The sequence below is a fragment of the Rhinopithecus roxellana genome, chromosome 12 (genome assembly GCF_007565055.1).
Source record: "Rhinopithecus roxellana isolate Shanxi Qingling chromosome 12, ASM756505v1, whole genome shotgun sequence".
Lineage (NCBI taxonomy): Eukaryota > Metazoa > Chordata > Mammalia > Primates > Cercopithecidae > Rhinopithecus > Rhinopithecus roxellana.
In genome coordinates this window covers 110,830,915-110,849,328 of record NC_044560.1, presented here as the reverse complement: position 1 = coordinate 110,849,328, position 18,414 = coordinate 110,830,915, and the positions used below count along the sequence as shown (strand labels likewise).

At 43.2% G+C, this 18,414-nt stretch overlaps 1 protein-coding gene across 4 annotated transcripts in view; it reads right to left on the bottom strand.

The window, feature by feature from the left end:
- The window catches only part of ZFP82 (ZFP82 zinc finger protein), a 66,006-nt gene that overhangs the window by 10,251 nt on the left and 37,341 nt on the right, over positions 1 to 18,414 (bottom strand). The window contains exons 1-4 of one of the 4 annotated variants that reach the window (XM_030942414.1): positions 16,235 to 16,381; positions 9,434 to 9,520; positions 7,511 to 7,637; positions 5,193 to 5,288 (exon numbers count right to left, since the gene is read on the bottom strand). In XM_030942414.1, coding sequence (XP_030798274.1) covers positions 5,193 to 5,288; positions 7,511 to 7,637; positions 9,434 to 9,442 — 232 coding nt within the window. In that variant the 5' untranslated portion in view covers positions 9,443 to 9,520; positions 16,235 to 16,381. Of the gene's footprint in view, positions 1 to 5,192; positions 5,289 to 7,510; positions 7,638 to 9,433; positions 9,521 to 16,234; positions 16,382 to 18,414 lie in introns of those variants that run through there. The other 3 variants (XM_010368820.2, XM_030942415.1, XM_030942416.1) reach the window with 3 other exon arrangements.

Here is an 18,414-nt window from a genome sequence, read left to right as displayed (position 1 = left end):
AGTCACTCCACTCGGGCTTTCATCCTGACTCCACTGAAATCTTTCTTGACAAGCTCACCGGGATTCTCCATCTTGCTAGAACCTGGGGTCAATTCTCAGTCCTCATTCTCTACTCCCTCCATGGTGAAACATTTGTTTTATTTTTATTTTATCTCAATGGCTGCTCCTTCTTTCTCTTTTGTTGTCCCTCTTTCCCTCTTTCAAAGGTCTACATGGTAGAGTGACCCATGAGTCAGTTCTCAGGCCACTTCTCCTTATCTGCTTTATTTTACCTGCCTGCCTTCCCTAGTTGGTCACATCCAGACCCATGAATGTAAATTCCAACCATCAAGACAGCCAAACATAAACCAGGCTGTAATCTCTCCAAGTTCTGGGTATACATATTCAACTGCCTACGCAACATCTCAAAGTGGACAGATAATAATCATATCAAACTTAAAATATCTTAAACAGAAACTCTTAGTGTCAACTTTCCAACTTGCTCTTCCTATCTTCCCACTTCAGTAAATTCTGCTTCTATTAACCCAGTTGTTTAAGCCAACACCCATTTCTTCTCCTTTTATATCACTCCTTCCCACTTAGTTCACTTATAATCCTATCAGCATGTTCTTTTGACAGTGCCTTCAAACACATCATGAGCCTAACAGCTTCCTACTACTTCCTAACAATACCATTCTTATCCAAACCACCACCCTGTCTAACTCAAAAACTGAAACTGCCTCCGTATTGGTGCTTCCTGCTTTTGCACTCAACTAGAGAAATCATTTTAGAATACAAGCAGCCTGTGGCTTTCAGTTTCTCTTAGTGATTACATTACCAGGTCCTTGCCTAACTCTGATCTCATCTTGTTACTTTCCCTTTCCCTGTTCTGACCATAATGGCCCTCTTCGTTATTCCTCAGACAAGAAAGGCTAACGCCCCACTCAGACCTTTTCTATCAGCTCATAATGCCCTTTTCCCAGAAAATGACATGTCTTGAGCCCTTACTTCATGTCTCTTTTCAAATATCACCTCAAGAAAGTCATTTGTCCACTTTTCTGAAGGCACGTTATTTATAGTTTAATCAAACTTTCTTAAAGGAAGAATAGAAAAGAAAGAAAAAAAATACATAGTCTTGTTTAAGATCTCTAACTTGAGCCAACAGTTATTATTTTGGTGAAATGCTTCCTGACTAAATGGATATTATCTTATTCACTTGGAACCTCTGCATTACATTTTGAGTATTAATAATTGTAGATGTCACTTAATTACCTGAATGTGAATTTTAAAATAGATTAGGGGGCCGGGCACGGTGGTTCACGCCTGTAATCCCAGCACTTTGGGAGGCCGAGGCAGGCGGATCACAGGGTCAGGAGATAGACACCATCCTGGCTAACATGGTGAAACCTTGTCTCTACTAAAAACACAAAAAATTTAGCCGGGTGTGGTGGCAGGCGCCTGTAGTCCCAGCTACTCGGGAGGCTGAGGCAGGAGAATGGCATGAACCCGGGAGGCTGAGCTTGCAGTGAGCCAAGATCACGCCACTGCACTCCAGCCTGGGCGAAAGAGCGAGACTTCATCTCAAAAAAAAAAAAAAAAATAAAATAAAATAAAATTTAAATTAAAAAAAAAGATTAGAGATTAGAGGGAAAAAGCATGTTTTTCTTTCTTTTGGTAGAAGGTTAAGTCAGAAGATAGAACATTACAAACAGTGTAGGCACTGAAATGGCCCTATGGTTATAAAATAAGAACTAATACCCTAAAATAAGTGTCCTCATCCAGACCTGAATATACAGAGAACATACAAAATTACAACATATGTCTCTGTATAAAAACATTTTTAAAGGCTTTTGTGGCCGGGTGCGGTGGCTCTCGCCTGTAATTTCAGCACTTTGGGAGGCCAAGATGGGTGGATCATGAGGTCAGGAGTTCGAAACCAGCCTGACCAACATGGTTAAACCCCACCTCTACTATAAAAATTAGCCAGGCATAGCCGGGTGCGGTGGCTCACGCCTGGAATCCCAGCACTTTGGGAGGCCGAGCCGGGCAGAACACAAGGTCAGGAGATCGAGACCAACCTGGCTAATGTGGTGAAACCCTGACTCTACTAAAAAAAAAATACAAAAACTTAGCCGGGCATGGTGGCAGGCACCTGTAGTCCCAGCTTCTCGGGAGGCTGAGGCAGGAGGAATCGCGAGAAACCGGGAGGTGAAACTTGCAGTGAGCCGAGATCGCACCACTGCACTACAGACTGGGCAACAGAGCGAGACTCCGTCTCAAAAAAAAAAAAAAAAAATTTTGAAACAAGAGCTGCAAAGAGAGATGAAAATAGCACCTAGACAAGGTAAACGAAAGATAATGAGATCATTCTCTCTAGAGTCTACTATATCCATATTTCTTCTTAATGTGAAGATAGATGGATACATCGATGGAAAAAGCAAGTAAGAATGATATTCTGGCCGGCCGGGCGCGGTGGCTCAAGCCTGTAATCCCAGCACTTCGGGAGGCTGAGATGGGCGGATCACGAGGTCAGGAGATTGAGACCATCCTGGCTAACACGGTGAAACCCCGTCTCTACTAAAAAAATACAAAAAACTAGCCGGGCGAGGTGGCGGGCGCCTGTAGTCCCAGCTACTAGGGAGGCTGTGGCAGGAGAATGGCATAAACCCAGAAGGCGGAGCTTGCAGTGAGCTGAGATCCGGCCACTGCACTCCAGCCTGGGCGACAGAGCGAGACTCTGTCTCAACAACAACAACAACAACAACAACAAAAAAAGAATGATATTCTGTGATCTAGGAGCTATCTTCTAGAATAATTCATATGAAACTTTAGTTGCTGATAACACACATATGATTATAATATCAAGCATACCGTTTTTGTAGTCTTTTATTTTCCTTTAATAATTTATGAGAAAAGATGGGGGAAAAAGGCTTCTCTGATAACTAAAATAGTCTTCCCATCACACATCTCCATCCCCTTACTCTGCTTACTTTTTGTTATAGCACTCTCATTACCTGACATTGTATTTCCTATTTATTTACAGGTATTACGTTTTTCTTATTACAACGTAAATTCGGTGGGATAGAAACTTGATTGGTTGTTTACCACTGCACTGATAGTGCCTACGACACTGCCCAGCTCTGAGGCCACCTATCTATTTATTAAAGACCGAAGTAAAAGTCCTAAACCCCAACAGACTGAAGGACCCTTTTTTGGCTAAAGACCCCCAAACTTTAAGTTCCTAGTCATGGCACATGGCAGAACAGAAGGCTGGTCATGACCCATTTGCTTCCAATCCCTTTCACCTTTCTGATCATTAGATTTTCTCAAAAGTCAGCTTGAGAAAATCAAAGGCTGAAAGACTCTTTCATTTACTTCATCAGAACACTCCCCCACCACTCCACACTCCTGTTTTTATGGTTCCAACATGACAGCTATTCCAGTCCACAGCTTCTTCTTGATAAACAACTTACAGCCTTGGACTGGTTTTGACTGGTCTCCCAAGGATACACATATCATGGACTTCTGTCCTACATTTACCCTTTTAATGTATAGGTCCTACTTATAATGCATTTAAATGTTAAATCTCTACCCTAAAGTGATCATAGGACTTATGTTAACCTAATATGCATGTGTACAGTCTCCTTCCTGAGTATTCATAGCTCCTCCTGTAGCATGTTGAACATGTATACTTGGCTAACATTCAGCATATGTTTCTGTCTTACCCTCTACCTCCCTTGAAGTGCCTGCCTCTGGGCAGAAGCCTAGGCTACACTTCCCAGTCTGTCAGAATAACCACCTGGCAAGCTGCAACCCTTTATGCAAAATAAAGCTCTCCTTTCCAAATGTACGAACTTTGTCATCCTTCAGCTGACACTATAAATGCAAAAGAGGGGCCAGGCACGGTGGCTCACATCTGTAATCTCAGCACTTTGGGAGGCTGAGGCGGGCGGATCACCTGAGGTCAGGAGTTCAAGACCAGCCTCGCCAACATGGCAAAACCCTGTCTCTACTAACATGGCAAAACCCTGTCTCTACTAAAAATATAAAAATCAGCCAGGCGTGGTGGCATGTGCCTATAAACCCAGCTACTCAGGAGGCTGAGGCAGGAGAATCGCTGAACCCAGAAGGCGGAGGCTGCAGTGAGCCGAGATCATGCCATTGCACTCCAGCCTGGCAATAAGAGCGAAATTCCATCTCTGGAAAAAAAAAAAAAAATGCAAAAGAGGAAAGCAACTGAATCAAAATATACAATGGTTGTCAACAGTGAGCCAAAGAGAGCACCACCCCACCCCTCAGTTCCATCAAAGAGGAGGAAAACTAGAGAGAACAATAATAAAAAAGAAGAGTGGTAAATGGGACAAATAAGTGGTTATTTTAGTACTCCCCAGCTAAGACCTTTATTTGCTCCCCAGGTTGCAGACCTTTCCTCCTTGGGCCACAGACCTTTCAAGAGGGCTTTCTTTTTTTTTTTTTTTTTTTTTTTTTTTTTTTTTTTTTTTCAGAGACGGAGTCTGGCTCTGCCGCCCAGGCTGGAGTGCAGTGGCCGGATCTCAGCTCACTGCAAGCTCCGCCTCCTGGGTTTACGCCATTCTCCTGCCTCAGCCTCCCGAGTAGCTGGGACTACAGGCGCCCGCCACGTCGCCCGGCTAGTTTTTTGTATTTTTTAGTAGAGACGGGGTTTCACCGTGTTAGCCAGGATGGTCTCGATCTCCTGACCTTGTGATCCGCCCGTCTCGGCCTCCCAAAGTGCTGGGATTACAGGCTTGAGCCACCGCGCCCGGCCCAAGAGGGCTTTCTTTTGTTTTTTTTTGTTTTTTGTTTTTTTTTGAGACGGAGTCTCGCTCTGTCGCCCAGGCTGGAGTGCAGTGGCCGGATCTCAGCTCACTGCAAGCTCCGCTTCCCGGGTTTATGCCATTCTCCTGCCTCAGCCTCCGGAGTAGCTGGGACTACAGGCGCCCACCACCTCGCCCGGCTAGTTTTTTTTTGCATTTTTTTAGTAGAGACGGGGTTTCACTGTGTTAGCCAGGATGGTCTCGATCTGCTGACCTCGTGATCCGCCCGTCTCGGCCTCCCAAAGTGCTGGGATTACAGGCTTGAGCCACCGCGCCCGGCCTCAAGAGGGCTTTCTAAACAACATAAGGACGTGCCTCTTCCCCAACCATCTGGGGCTCCCTGTGGTGATGGCTTCTTCCGGCCCAACTGGCCCTCACCTGGATATTGTCTTCTTCCTTTCCTCACAACTTTCCAAGGCTCTTTTCCTTGTTCCAATAAGGAAATCACATCTGGTTTAGAAATGAAGCATCCTGCTTAGAAGAAAAGGAATATAAGGTACATGAAAATAAAAAATAAATCAAAATTACTTTGATTCAGTCTTGGTTAAATTATATGTCAAAACAGTAATTGATAAGGCAAAACAAAGAAGTGAAAGATGTTTTAAAAACATGTACATTAAAGTTACACAATAAATAGAGATTAGAGAAGGAATGAAAAAATCTTTTCAAAATCTATATTCATATAAGTGTTTCTTCTTCAGAGGCAATAGTGGCTGAGATCACAGACTGCTGGGTGCAAATCCTGCCTGAGCCACATCCCAGTTGTGTGGCCTTGGGCAAGTTACTTCTATGCTACCTTTTCCTTCCCTATAAAATAGGGATAATCATAGTACCTATCTTCTATGATTATTGTTAATACTATATTAATATATGTCTGTATCTAAACATTGTCTAGAGTATATACCAAACACTATTCATATATTTTTTTTTTTTTTTGAGATGGAGTCTCGCTCTGTGGCCCGGGCTGGAGTGCAGTGGCCGGATCTCAGCTCACTGCAAGCTCCACCTCCCGGGTTCACGCCATTCTCCTGCCTCAGCCTCCCAAGTAGCTGGGACTACAGGCGCCCGCCACCTCGCCTGGCTAGTTTTTTGTATTTTTTAGTAGAGACGGGGTTTCACCATGTTAGCCAGGATGGTCTCGATCTCCTGACCTCGTGATCTGCCCGCCTCGGCCTCCCAAAGTGCTGGGATTACAGGCTTGAGCCACCGCGCCCGGCCTACTATTCATATTTCATTAGCTATTGGTTATTCTTCTTTTGCTGAGAGGAAAAATAAGCTTCCTAGGAGATGTATTATTATTTCTTGGATATTCAAACAATGTTAAATTAAATGTAAAGTTCTTGGATTTTAACAGCTTTACTGCAATATAATTTATGTAACATAAAATCTACCTGTTTTAAGTGTACAATTCAATGATTTTTAGTAAATTTACAGAGTTGTGCAAACATCACCACAACCAACACTTAGAATATTTCTATCATCCCCCAAACATCCCTGCTGGTCACTGGCAGTCAATCCTCATTCCTACTCCCAGCCCCAGGCCATCCATTGATTTTCTTTTTGTCTCTACAGATTTGCTTTTTCTGGACATTTTATATAAACAGAATCATATAATATGTAATCTTTTGCATCTGGCTTCTTTCACTTAGCATTGTGTTTTTGATATTCTTGCATGCTATAACATGTATCAGTAGTTTGGTCCTTCAATGAATAGTCTGTTGTATGACTGTGCCATATTTTATTTATCCATTTATTTAGACATTGTGAATAATGCTGCTGTGAATACTTATACATCTTTGTATAGACACGTTTTTATTTCTCTTGAGTAAACATTTAGGAGAAGAATTACAGGGTCATATCTTTAACATCTTACGTTCCCACTGTAATGTATGAGGGTTCCAGTTTTTCCATATACTCACTAATAATTATTTTGTCTTTTGACTAATAATTGTATATATTTATAGGCTACAATGTGATGTTTTGATACATGTTATTGTGGAATTAGCAAATCACGGCAATTTGCATATCCATCACCTCAAATATTTATTATTTCTTTTCTTTGTAGTGAGGACATTAAAAACACTCTCTTGTGGCCATTTTGAAATATACAATATACATTATTATTAACTATACTCATCTTGCTGTGCAATAAAACACATGAACAAAATTCTTACGTTTTTAATTTTCAATCATAAAAGTAGGTAACACTGGTAAAACTGAATATGTTTGTTTATTAATGAAAGGTATGAGTTCTCTTGAATTGTAAATAAATGCTGTTGATCCATTTTACCACTACATAAATCATATGTATTCTTTCTACAGAGCAAACTCAATAAACAGGATCTAGCTATTTCCCTTACAAATATACCAACAAGCAACAAAACATCTAAAGTAATTCTGAATCCAAACACAAAGTGAAACTTGTTTTCTTTGACACTGGTGAGGCTACAAATCAAAAAGATCTCAAACTCAGCCCCTTCGTTATTAAGGAAGGCCCAAGGGCTACTTAAGGATGGGGAGGGTGGATATGCTTAATGAAGGTGCTCACTTCCAGTGAAATAAAGCTCAAAGTGTTCCCTTTAGAAAGTGGAGCAAAAATTTAGATAGTTTCCTAAAAGATACTCTTGAAATTTCCAGAGGAAAAAGTTGATGTTACAGAGAGCAGAGTCTAAATTCCTAGAAGCAGTTGACCTTACCCAGTGAGACCAAGTTGCTGTAGTTCTCCAACATCACATCTCTGTACAAGTCCTTCTGTTCCAAGTCCAGGTATTCCCACTCTTCCGGAGAGAAGTCTATGGATACATCACTGAACATCACTGATCGCTGAAATGACAAACCACACATTATAAATGAAATGGAAGAAAATGTATTTTAAGATAGAAGGAGAAAAGAGGGAAGAGATATTGCAGGAAGTGGACCATATGGTAAGAAAACAGGCTCGGGCTGGAAGCCTGCAACACAGAGAGTCAGGAAATGAGTGTGCCTGAAGCAAAGTGCCTGGGTTCCTGAAGGATCCTGTTGCTACAGACACAGTCTCTTATACTCCGGCAAATCTTAATCTAGACATGCCTGGGAAAGAAAAAAAAATCAGTTTTCCAATTAAATGAAATACTGTATATAAGCCTCTGCCTACTATGTCTCCCTCATAAATTCCCAAGGAAGGTGAGTTCTTCCACCCCTTTCTCCTTAAATAACCGATTGTTTTTTAAAGTCTCCCTCCGTATAATATCTTTATTTTAGAAAAGGATCTAAATGCAATTAGCGAATGTCTTCTAAGTTTGTCCTAGAAGCAGATCATATCATAAGCATTTTTCTAATTATGACTGTTAAAAATTGGTTGTATAGGCTGGGCACTGTGGCTCACGCCTGTAATCCCAGCACTTTGAGAGGCCGAGGTGGGAGGATCACCTGAGGTCGGGAGTTCAGGACCAGCCTGACCAACAGGAGAAACCCTGTCTCTACTAAAAATACAAAATTAGTTGGGCCTGGTGGCGCACACCTCTAATCCTAGCTATTCGGGAGGCTAAGGCAGGAGAATCGCTTGAACCCAGGAAGCAGAGTTTTTGGTGAGCCAAGATGGCACCATTGCACTCCAGCCCGGCCAACAAAAGCAAAACTCCGTCTCAAAAAAAAAAAAAAAAATTGGTTGTATAATAGTCTATACAATGCATATGTGAGATTTAATCATTCTTCTATACTTAGATATTTTGGTTGGACAAAACCTTAAGATCCTCCTCAATTCTGGGAGTCAACATGACTACTTATGTAGCTGGATTACCTTCTCACATGTTATCACTTTCCATCCCTCACCTTATGCCTTCCTGATTCCTGAGTTAAAGGATACTGATACAGCATAATCCAGAATCACAAAGATGTCATTCTAGACCAGCACATCCTGTTCAACCAAAAATGGAATCTTGTTCCTGTGTAACTCAGGAATTCCAAGAGAAGATCTCAGATCTCTCTGTATGTAAGACCTAGCCACACCCCTAATCAGTCCTAAAAGCCTCACAGAGCATGAGATCTTATGATATACTGAGACTGAGGCCAACTAACAGCAACTCTTACCTTTTTGTTTTTTAACTTTTTCTTTTTTTTTAAGAGACAGGGTCTTTCTCTGTCACCCAGGCTGGAGTAGAGTGGCACAGCCATAGCTTCACTGCAGCCTCGAACTCCTGGGCTCAAGCAACCCTCCCATGTCAGCCTCCTGAATGGGTGGGATTACAGGTGCAAGCCACCATGCCCAGCCACGACCCTTATCTTACGTACTTGGAAAACTCAAGTCTGGAAAAGTTCAGTTTTCCTATAAATGGCTAAATGGGCCCATCCTCTCTTATCAACTCACAAAGACTGGTCAAATATTTAAGAGATTTCATTTTTCCTCCATCGCAGCTTTTAGCAGAAGACTGAGCACATATAGGAGACGCTGAATGATTAGTTCAACAAATACAAGAACAATGACTAGAATAAAGAGTGTTCATAGGACAAGCATTGTGGTTCACCCGCCACTGGATGTGGAAGAACTGGAAGAAGGTTCTTCCAGTTAGGAAGTTTCAGTATAAAAAAATGGTGACAGGACCTTAACATGATAGTATTCCCAGAAGGAGAAAAAAACTTACAAGGGCCATGGTATAGAAATTCAAGAACTGGTCAGTCCTCCTTGGGGTTTACTTGCCAGGAGAAGCACCGAGTTCACAGAGGCTGATCTAGGGGGAGGAAAACAAGGCCATGAGATCAGATGGACCTCAGAAATCCCCAAATGACTTGAGTTACTATGACCTTTCCCCTCTCTTCTGATCTCTCCACCACAGCCCCCTCAACGCACACGCGTGCACACACACATAGGCAGAGAGAAATTTGAGGGAGCCTGGACGAGTCTAATCCGTTGCTAATTCCAGGGCTGATAAGGGGCCATATCATCTAAACCACAATCTTCCTCCTTCAAAGTTTCATAGGTCTGTTTAGATTCACCAGACACAAAGAGAAAAATTCATAAAGACCAAGCCTGGCGGCCATTACCACCACAAAATTGCTGCACTGGCAACCCTGCTTGCAGTCAGAACAACTTTCAAAATCCTCCGGGCTCATCACTCTCTCTTTCCAGTCAGAATCAGAATCATCCACGTTGTCTTCTAGAATGAATTCATTTGCCATTCTCTTTCTTACAACCTAGGCTGAATAGGCATGGACTCATGCTCTTGGTCATTTGACAATAACAAATGTCTATTTATCAAGAATTCCCGTATGTTGGGTGTTATATGTGTGTGTGTATGTGTGTATATATACATACATATATAAATATATATATATATTTTTTCTTTTTTTTTGAGACGGAGTCTCTCTCTTATTGCCCAGGCTGGAGTGCAGTGGCACAATCTTGGCTAACTGCAACCTCCAGCTCCTGGGTTCAAGTGAATCTTCTGCCTCAGCCACCCGAGTAGCTAGGACTACAGGCGTGCGCCACCACACCCGGCTAATTTTTGTATTTTTAGTAGAGACGGGGTTTCACCATATTGACCAGGCTGGTCTCGAACTCGTGATCTGCCCGCTTTGGCCTCCCAAAGTGCTGGGATTACAGATGTGAGCCACCGTACCTGGCCTGTTTTATATATATTAACTCTATACTCAGGATGGCTCTTTAGCACAGTAATTATTCTATCCATGCAATGGATCAGAAATTCACATGAAGAGAAAACCACTTGGGCTGGGTGTGGTGGCTCATGCCTATTATCCCAGCACTTTGGGAGGCCGAGGCAGGTGAATCACCTGAGGTCAGGAGTTCGAGACCAGCCTGACCAACGTGGTAAAACCCTGTCTCTACTAAAAATACAAAAATTAGCTGGGTGTGGTGGCAGACACCTGTAATCCCAGTTACTGGGGAGGGTGAGGCAGGAGAATTGCTTGGACTTGGTGGGGGCGGAGGTTGCAGTGAGCCGAGATTGCGCCATTGCACTCCAGCCTGGGAGACAGAGCGAGACTCCATCTTGAGAAAAAAAAAAAAAGGAAATAAAATCACTTGTAGAAATGCAGTTTATGAGTAGCAAAGCTGCGTTTGGAATCATTTATCTAACCACAGAGTCAGCTTTCCTTCAACTCTAGCTCTTTTCCCTGAAACCCAGAATTTCTATTCCAGTGAGAGAAAACTGGCATGCATGATTCACTAAAAATAAAATAAAATAAAAATAACACATCAGCTTGCCAACAGGTATCTGGTACTGATGCCCATATTAGTAAGCATGAGAGCAAATGAACATTATAACCAGTATACTGCAGACTGTGTAGATTTTAAAGTATGTATGAGCAGCATTTAAACCATACACACTCTTTGATTCAGAAATTCTACTTCGGGGATTAAAAAAATAATTGTACATATGATCAAAGGTATGTGTAAGAGTATGTGGCTATTGTTCATAATGGAAAAAAGCTGGAAAGAACCTAAATGTCCTTCAATAGAAAACAGGTTAAATAAATCATAAAGCATCCATAGAGTAAAACAAACTGCTGCCATTTAAAAAAATGATGATGTAGCTCTTTAACTGGAAAGATGGAAATATGTTCAGTACAGTTTGTTGAGTGAAGAATGCAGTAACAGTTGTGAGTGGTATGATCCTGTTAAGGTACAGCAAAAACAGATGAGAGAGAGAGAGAGAGAGCATGTGTGTGTGTGTGTGTGTGTGTGTGTGTGTGTGTGTGTGTATGAATCTCTAAATGCTAAGTTTTAGAAAATACACAAGGACATATAAAATATTAAATATATATAATCTCTTAGAAAAATAAAATGAACATTATGAGGACATCTGTAAAGTATACATACAAATCAGCACAAAGAAACACTGAGAGGCATCAATAGATAATGATCTTGATTTTCTTTTTGCTTACATTTATTTCATGATTCTACATGATTATATATATATTTGAAATATGGATTTTAACTTTGCATAGTGGAAAACGTTCTTTAAATAGATTAAAGAGATACTTTTTAAAGTAGTCATCCCTTGAAGTTGGAGAAAAAACTCAATATCCTAAAAAACGCTGCTATGTTTTTACTGGTTTTGTTGATTTCAGCTCCCAAAATCTGAACCGACTCCACGATTTCTAAGTGTGTTCATGTATGTTGGAGTTCTGCTTATATAAACATGGCTACACATCTTCAATTAATGCCTTGTTTCACTGCTGCTACTTCTCGTGACTTCTTGACCAAGCTTTTGTTTTGCTTCTCGAAGAGTTGTTTTAGCCATGAGGCCCTCCTAGGAGTTGCTGAATCTTCTTGTCCTGTTCATTTGCATCAACATCATGAGAATAAAAACTATAAGGCATATGTTTATTACATAAAATCCATTACCCCATAGGAACCCCATGAGTTTGGTATTATTTGGCCATGACCTGACAATGCTTGCCATAATCAGCTGTCTCCTTCCCATGACCTCTCAAGCCATGCCATCTGACTTCTTCACTGACCTTTACCTCACCTATCTCAGTCTTATTCTTGCATAGGCTTATCTAACTTGAAAGATAACAAACAACCTAAGGATACCAACCATGTCATTTTGGTCACTGTATTTCCCCTGAAGACTGGCGCAGGATCTGGCATATTGTGAGTACTTTATAAATGTCTCATAATTCAACCCAGAAATTTCACTTTTAGGAATTTATCATTAGGAAATATTTGTAAAAGTATATAAAGATATATTGCAAAAGAGTTCATCAAAGAATAATTTACTGGCTGGGCGCAGTGGCTCACACCTGTAACCAACACTTTGGGAGGCCGAGGCGGGCAGGTCACTTGAAGTCAGCAGTTTGAGACTAGCCTGGCCAACATGATGAAACTCCATCTCTACTAATAATACAAAAATTAGCTGGGCAAGGTGGCGGACACCTGTAATCCCAGCTACTTGGGAGGCTGAGGCAGGAGAATCACTTGAACCTGGGAGGCTCACTGGAAGTTGCAGTGAGCCGAGATTGCACCATTGCACTTCAGCCTGGGCAAAAGAGAGAGATTCCATCTCAAAAAAAAAGAATAATTTACAACAACCTGAAATCAAATATCTAACAGTAGGCAACAAGTTGAATAAATGATGTTCCACTATATTATAGCATATTATGCAATTATGATTGATGGCATTGGCCCATATTAATTAAAGAAGGAAGATATTCATGATAAATTACTAGCTATGGGAGTCAGACTAAAAGAATATGTACAATGTTGGGAGGTGGCGATTCTCATTTATTAAAAATACAGGCTTTGTTGTCAAGATTCAGGATATGAACAGAGCTCTGGGAATTATTAACTGTGAGAATTTGGACACATTAATTTTCAGTGTCTCGGTTTCCTCAGAGATAAATTAAGGAATCAACAGTACCTACCTTATAGGGTTGTTGTGAAGGTTAAGAACATAATACATAAAGCACTTAAAATGGCTTACTGTAAGCACTAAATTCAGTGAAGAAACATTACATACCCCTCATTCCATTATTTTAAAATTATCTTCAAAAATTTGGTATTTGCTGATAAATTATCTTTAATAATTTTTTTTTGTTTTTTTTGAGACAGAGTCTCGCTGTCACCCAGGCTGGAGAGCAGTGGTGCGATCTGGGCTCACTGCAACTCTGCCTCCCGGGTTCACACCATTCTCCTGCCTCAGCCTCCCCAGTAGCTGGGACTACAGGTGCCCGCCACCACGCCCGGCTAAGTTTTTGTATTTTTTTAGTAGAGACAGGGTTTCACTGTGTTAGTCAGGATGGTCTCGACCTCCTGACCTCGTGATCCACCCACCTCAGCCTTCCAAAGTGCTGGAATTACAGGCGTGAGTCACCGCGCCCGGCATAATTTTGTATTTTTAGTAGAGACAGGGTTTCACCATGTTGGTCAGGCTGGTCTCGAACTCCCGACCTCAGGTGATCCACCCGCCTTGGCCTCCCAAAGTGCTGGGATTACAGGCGTGAGCCACCACACCCAACCTCTTTTTTGTTTTTCAAACAAAGTGTTGGAGAGTCTTTGTCTCCTTAAATGATCAATTGTGATTCTATTTTGGAAAACAAACACATGTGCACAAGTGCACAGAAAAAAATGGAAAAACAAACATTAGAATAGTAATATTTATTCTGCATGGTGAGACTACGGGCAACTTAAATTTTATTATTATAGAGTGAAGGTGACTGGGTGGTAGGGGATGGAGAAAATCTGTTCTGAATAGTACTAAAAATAGTTGGCAGCTTAAACCAGGACTTTTTTTTTTTTTTTTCGGGGCCAGAATCTCACTCTGTCACCCAGGCTGGAGTGTAATAGCAGGATCTCAGCTCACCGCAACCTCTGCATCAAGGGTTCAAGCAATTCTTCTGCCTCAGCCTCCCTAGTAGCTGGGATTACAGGCATGCGCCACCGTGCCCAGCTAATTTTTGTATTTTTAGTAGAGACGGGGTTTCATCATATTGACCAGGCTAGTCTCAAACTCCTCACCTCAGGTGATCTGCCCACCTCAGCCTCCCAAAGTGCTGAGATTACAGGCATGAGCCACTGCGCCCACCCAATTAAACTATTTTCATGCAAATAAAATTAAAAACAGAGTTGTGAAGAGGGAATATCTTTTAGTTGTTAAGAAAATTGTGACTCTATAAGCCTGTGACATGAGTGGGTTTTGGGAAAATAAACAACAGCGTGGCACAAATAAGTAACACCCATCAGTTATTTAACTGTTCTTCATCAAAACGATGGGCTATTTTCACTATCAAGATTCTTCTATGAATGAACACAATCAAGTAACATTCCTAAATTCAGTAAAAGTATACCAAAGCAGACAGAACAGTGTGGTAAACAACTGTTTATCTCTTTTTCTCTACTAAGAAACTAGTTTTATATTATGTATAATCCTTGCAAAATGTTTTATTACTCTCTGTTCTAAGAGCTTTACACATAGTAATTAAAAGAAGGCCCACAGAAGTAATGAAAAACATCTACCAAATGGGTATGTGCAAACAGACTCTCCGGAGCGCACCTAGGTATCAACTCAATGGACAGGACATTTATGGAGAATGAAACAAATATTCTCATGTCCTAAGAAATAAGAATGTATTTCACAGAAGAAAGCAGAAACACCCACTCGCCTCGACCTTGACTTAAACAGGCAACAGCAATTCATTCCTCCTCCCCCTCAGACCCCTTTTCTTTCTTTTTTTTTTTTTTTGAGACGGAGTCCCGGGCTGGAGTGCAGTGGCCGGATCTCAGCTCACTGCAAGCTCCGCCTTCCGGGTTTACGCCATTCTCCTGTCTCAGCCTCCCTCCCAAGTAGCTGGGACTACAGGTGCCCGCCACCTCGCCCGGCTAGATTTTTGTATTTTTAGTAGAGATGGGGTTTCACCGTGTTAGCCAGGATGGTCTCGATCTCCTGACCTCGTGATCCGCCCGTCTCGGCCTCCCAAAGTGCTGGGATTACAGGTTTGAGCCACCGCGCCCGGCCCAGACCCCTTTTCTTAAAGAGTTGGGCAGGACTGGCTAAGGGAACCTGGCTTTTCTTGCAGCCCAGCCTTGCATGGTTAAATTAGGGCACAATGCCACCACCGCCCACCCACACATAACCAGAGTAACATAAGAGAGAGGGAGTTGTTAACTCTGTCCAGTATCAAAGAAAGATCAGGGTCATGGATGCCCGGGGCTGGAAATGGAGTTCACAATAGCTTCCTGGAAGCAATGCTGTGGTTCTGAAACCTGCAGCTGGACTCTTCAGAGCTGTGAGTGTACGTGCATAGGTCCAGGCCCGCGGGGAGGTGGCGTGAGAGTCCCTCCAGGAGCAAGCATGGGCGGGAGCGGGGGCTCGTTCAGTTCTAACATTCCTATCCCAAGGTCGGGTCTGAGCCTTGTTCCGCTGTTGCCCAGGCTAGAGTGCAGTGGTACTATCATAGCTCACTGCAGCCTCGACCTCCTCCTAGGCTCTAGCCATCCTCCCGCCTCAGCCTCTCCAGTAGCTGGGACCCACAGGAGAACGCCACCACACCCGGCTCATTTTTTAAATTTCTGGTACAGATGGGAGTTTCGCTTTGCTGCCCAGGCTGGTCTCGAACTCCTGGCTTCCAGCGATCCTCCCGCCTCGCTCTCCCAGAGCGCTAGGATTACAGATGTGAGCCACCTGGCCCGGCCTAGTCTGTGCCTTTCTGCTGGGAGTCTTTCTTCTGGCGCGCAGAAACTAACCAAGGGCCATTTCTCTGCAGCTGGGCCCAGTGTGGGCAGAGGATGCTGGGGTCAGTCACGCACTCCACGGCCACAACAACCTTCGCCCATACAATAGGCTCTGCACCCAAGTCAGCCGCACAGACACCGTCACGTCCCAGCCCCGGCCCCGTCACGCCCACGACACACACACCCGGGCCTGAGGCGCAGGCTCCCGCCGCTCTGCGATACTGCAGTGGTCCCGCTTCCCTCTCCTTACCCCTGTGCCGCAGTGCTTTTCCTACGGATTGCCAGGACCGACGCTTCGGGACAGGACTGCTCACTCGGGGCGCGAACCCGAGGCACAGCGATGCTGGAACCGAGGGAGCCGCGGCCGGGTCTGGCCACAATCCCCCGGGCCTAACGGGCTGCGCGCGGGGACTGCTGGGAGGGCCGGGCGCGCTCACGGAGTGCGCAGGCGCGGCCAGTCTCAAGGGTCGGCTCACTGGTGCAGCCCCACGATCTGTGAATCGGGAGCCGGAGCTGGGCCTGTCCCAGCCAGGCTGCGCTTCGAGTCCCTTAGCGCTTGGGCACAGGGCGGCAGGGCCTGGAAGGGAGCGGGGACAGATGGCTGGCGCGTTAAAGAAGGGCGCCCGCGACCGCCTCTCCATAGGGCCGAGTAGGGAGCTCTGTGAGCGAGGACGGCGCTGCGGGTCTGTCCCTGGCGCGGTCCTGAGTGGGATTCTTTCACTGGGTGTGGCTGGTTGGGATTTGAGACGATGTGACTCGGGAGACTCGTGGATGACCGGGATGAGGTTTGTGACAGAGATTGTGTGACGAACTGAGTCGAGCTCCGTAGGACTGAGAGTACCGTGGGGGACTGTCAGGTCACCCGGTTGACTGAGTGCGTGCGCTTGCGTTTCTGTGAGCGCGTATATAACCCACGATAAACTTTAATGTGGCGCGGTTTTTTGATGTTTGTTTTCCTCTTCGGACCTTTCCTGGAGATCGTGTGTCAGTGTGTGTCTGAGAAACGACGCCCCGATTGTGTGGTGGGTGTGTGCCTGCTGGGCTGTGACTGGATAATTGATTGTGACCCAGGGCCTCGCTCTCCTCAACTCTGAAACAGAGAGGGGAATGTACATCCTCAAGAGCATCAGCTTGACTGCAGGATTTGGTGAAAAGTGGATTTTAAAAAATTATTTATTTTGCATTTAATCACAGGCTTATTATGGGGGAGAATGCAAATGAGCATAACTTTTACATTAAGATTTTAAAGGAGATTCCTGGCATAGAGTAGTTTATTTGCTTCTGCCCCAGATTCCTTCTTTCTTAGGGATTTTGAGGGGGAAGTGAGGGAAGATTTGAGAAGACCTAGACTAAGAAAAAATAAAAGCAGCAGTATGGCTAAATCAGACAGCCCAGGATTATGGAGTCAGATATCTTGGGTTCTAGATCAGGCGCTGTTTTCCCTTTATTAAAGCAGGGCAAGAAACTTGATATCCAAAGCGTGAGTTCATACTCACATTACTAATTTAAATTTAACATCACAGGGTTTTATTCTTGCTTTTTATATTCCTGTTTATTTTCTTTAACAAATCTTGGTTCCTAGCAATATTAACATATTTATTAGTTTTAGACTAAATCGCTGTAAAAAGTTTAAAATTGCAACACCAATATTATTGCTAACAACAAAGCTAGTAATTGAAATATCAGATTGCAGTTCTTTTAGAGCAGCTATATCCTCCAGGCCAAATCTGTCCTGCTGCCAGTTGTTGTATAGCTAAGGAAATAGGAATGGTATATATGGTATATATGTGTGTGTGTATGTGTGTGTGTGTGTGTGTGTGTGTGTATATATATATATATATATATATATATTTTTTTTTTTTTTTTTTTTTTTTTTTTTTTTGAGACAGAGCAAGTCTCTGTTGCCCAGGCTAGAGTGCAGTGGCATGATCTCGACTCACTGCAGCCTCCATCTTCCAGGTTCCAGCGATTCTCCTGCCTCGGCCTCCTGAGTAGCTAGGATTACAGGTGCCCGCCACCATGCCTGGCTAGTTTTTGTATTTTTAGTAGAGATGGGGTTTCACCATGTTGGCCAGGCTGGTCTCAAACTCCTGGTCTCAAGTGATCCGCCCACCTTTGCCTCCCAAAGTGCTGGGATTACAAGTGTGAGCCACCGCGCCCGGCCCGTTCCTATATTTTCCATTTCTATATTTTTAAATAATAAAATGAAAAGGAGAATATTTTGTGAAGTATGAAAATCATACATGTCAAATTTCAGTGTCCATAAATAAAAGTTTTATTGGAACATAGCCGTACTTGGTTGTGTACTGTCTATGGCTATATTTGAGCTACAAGGACAGACTCAAGTAGTTACACAGACCGGATGGCCCACGCATCCTAAAATACAGTCAGTTCTCACTATTCACAGTAGTTATGGTCTATAAATTTGCT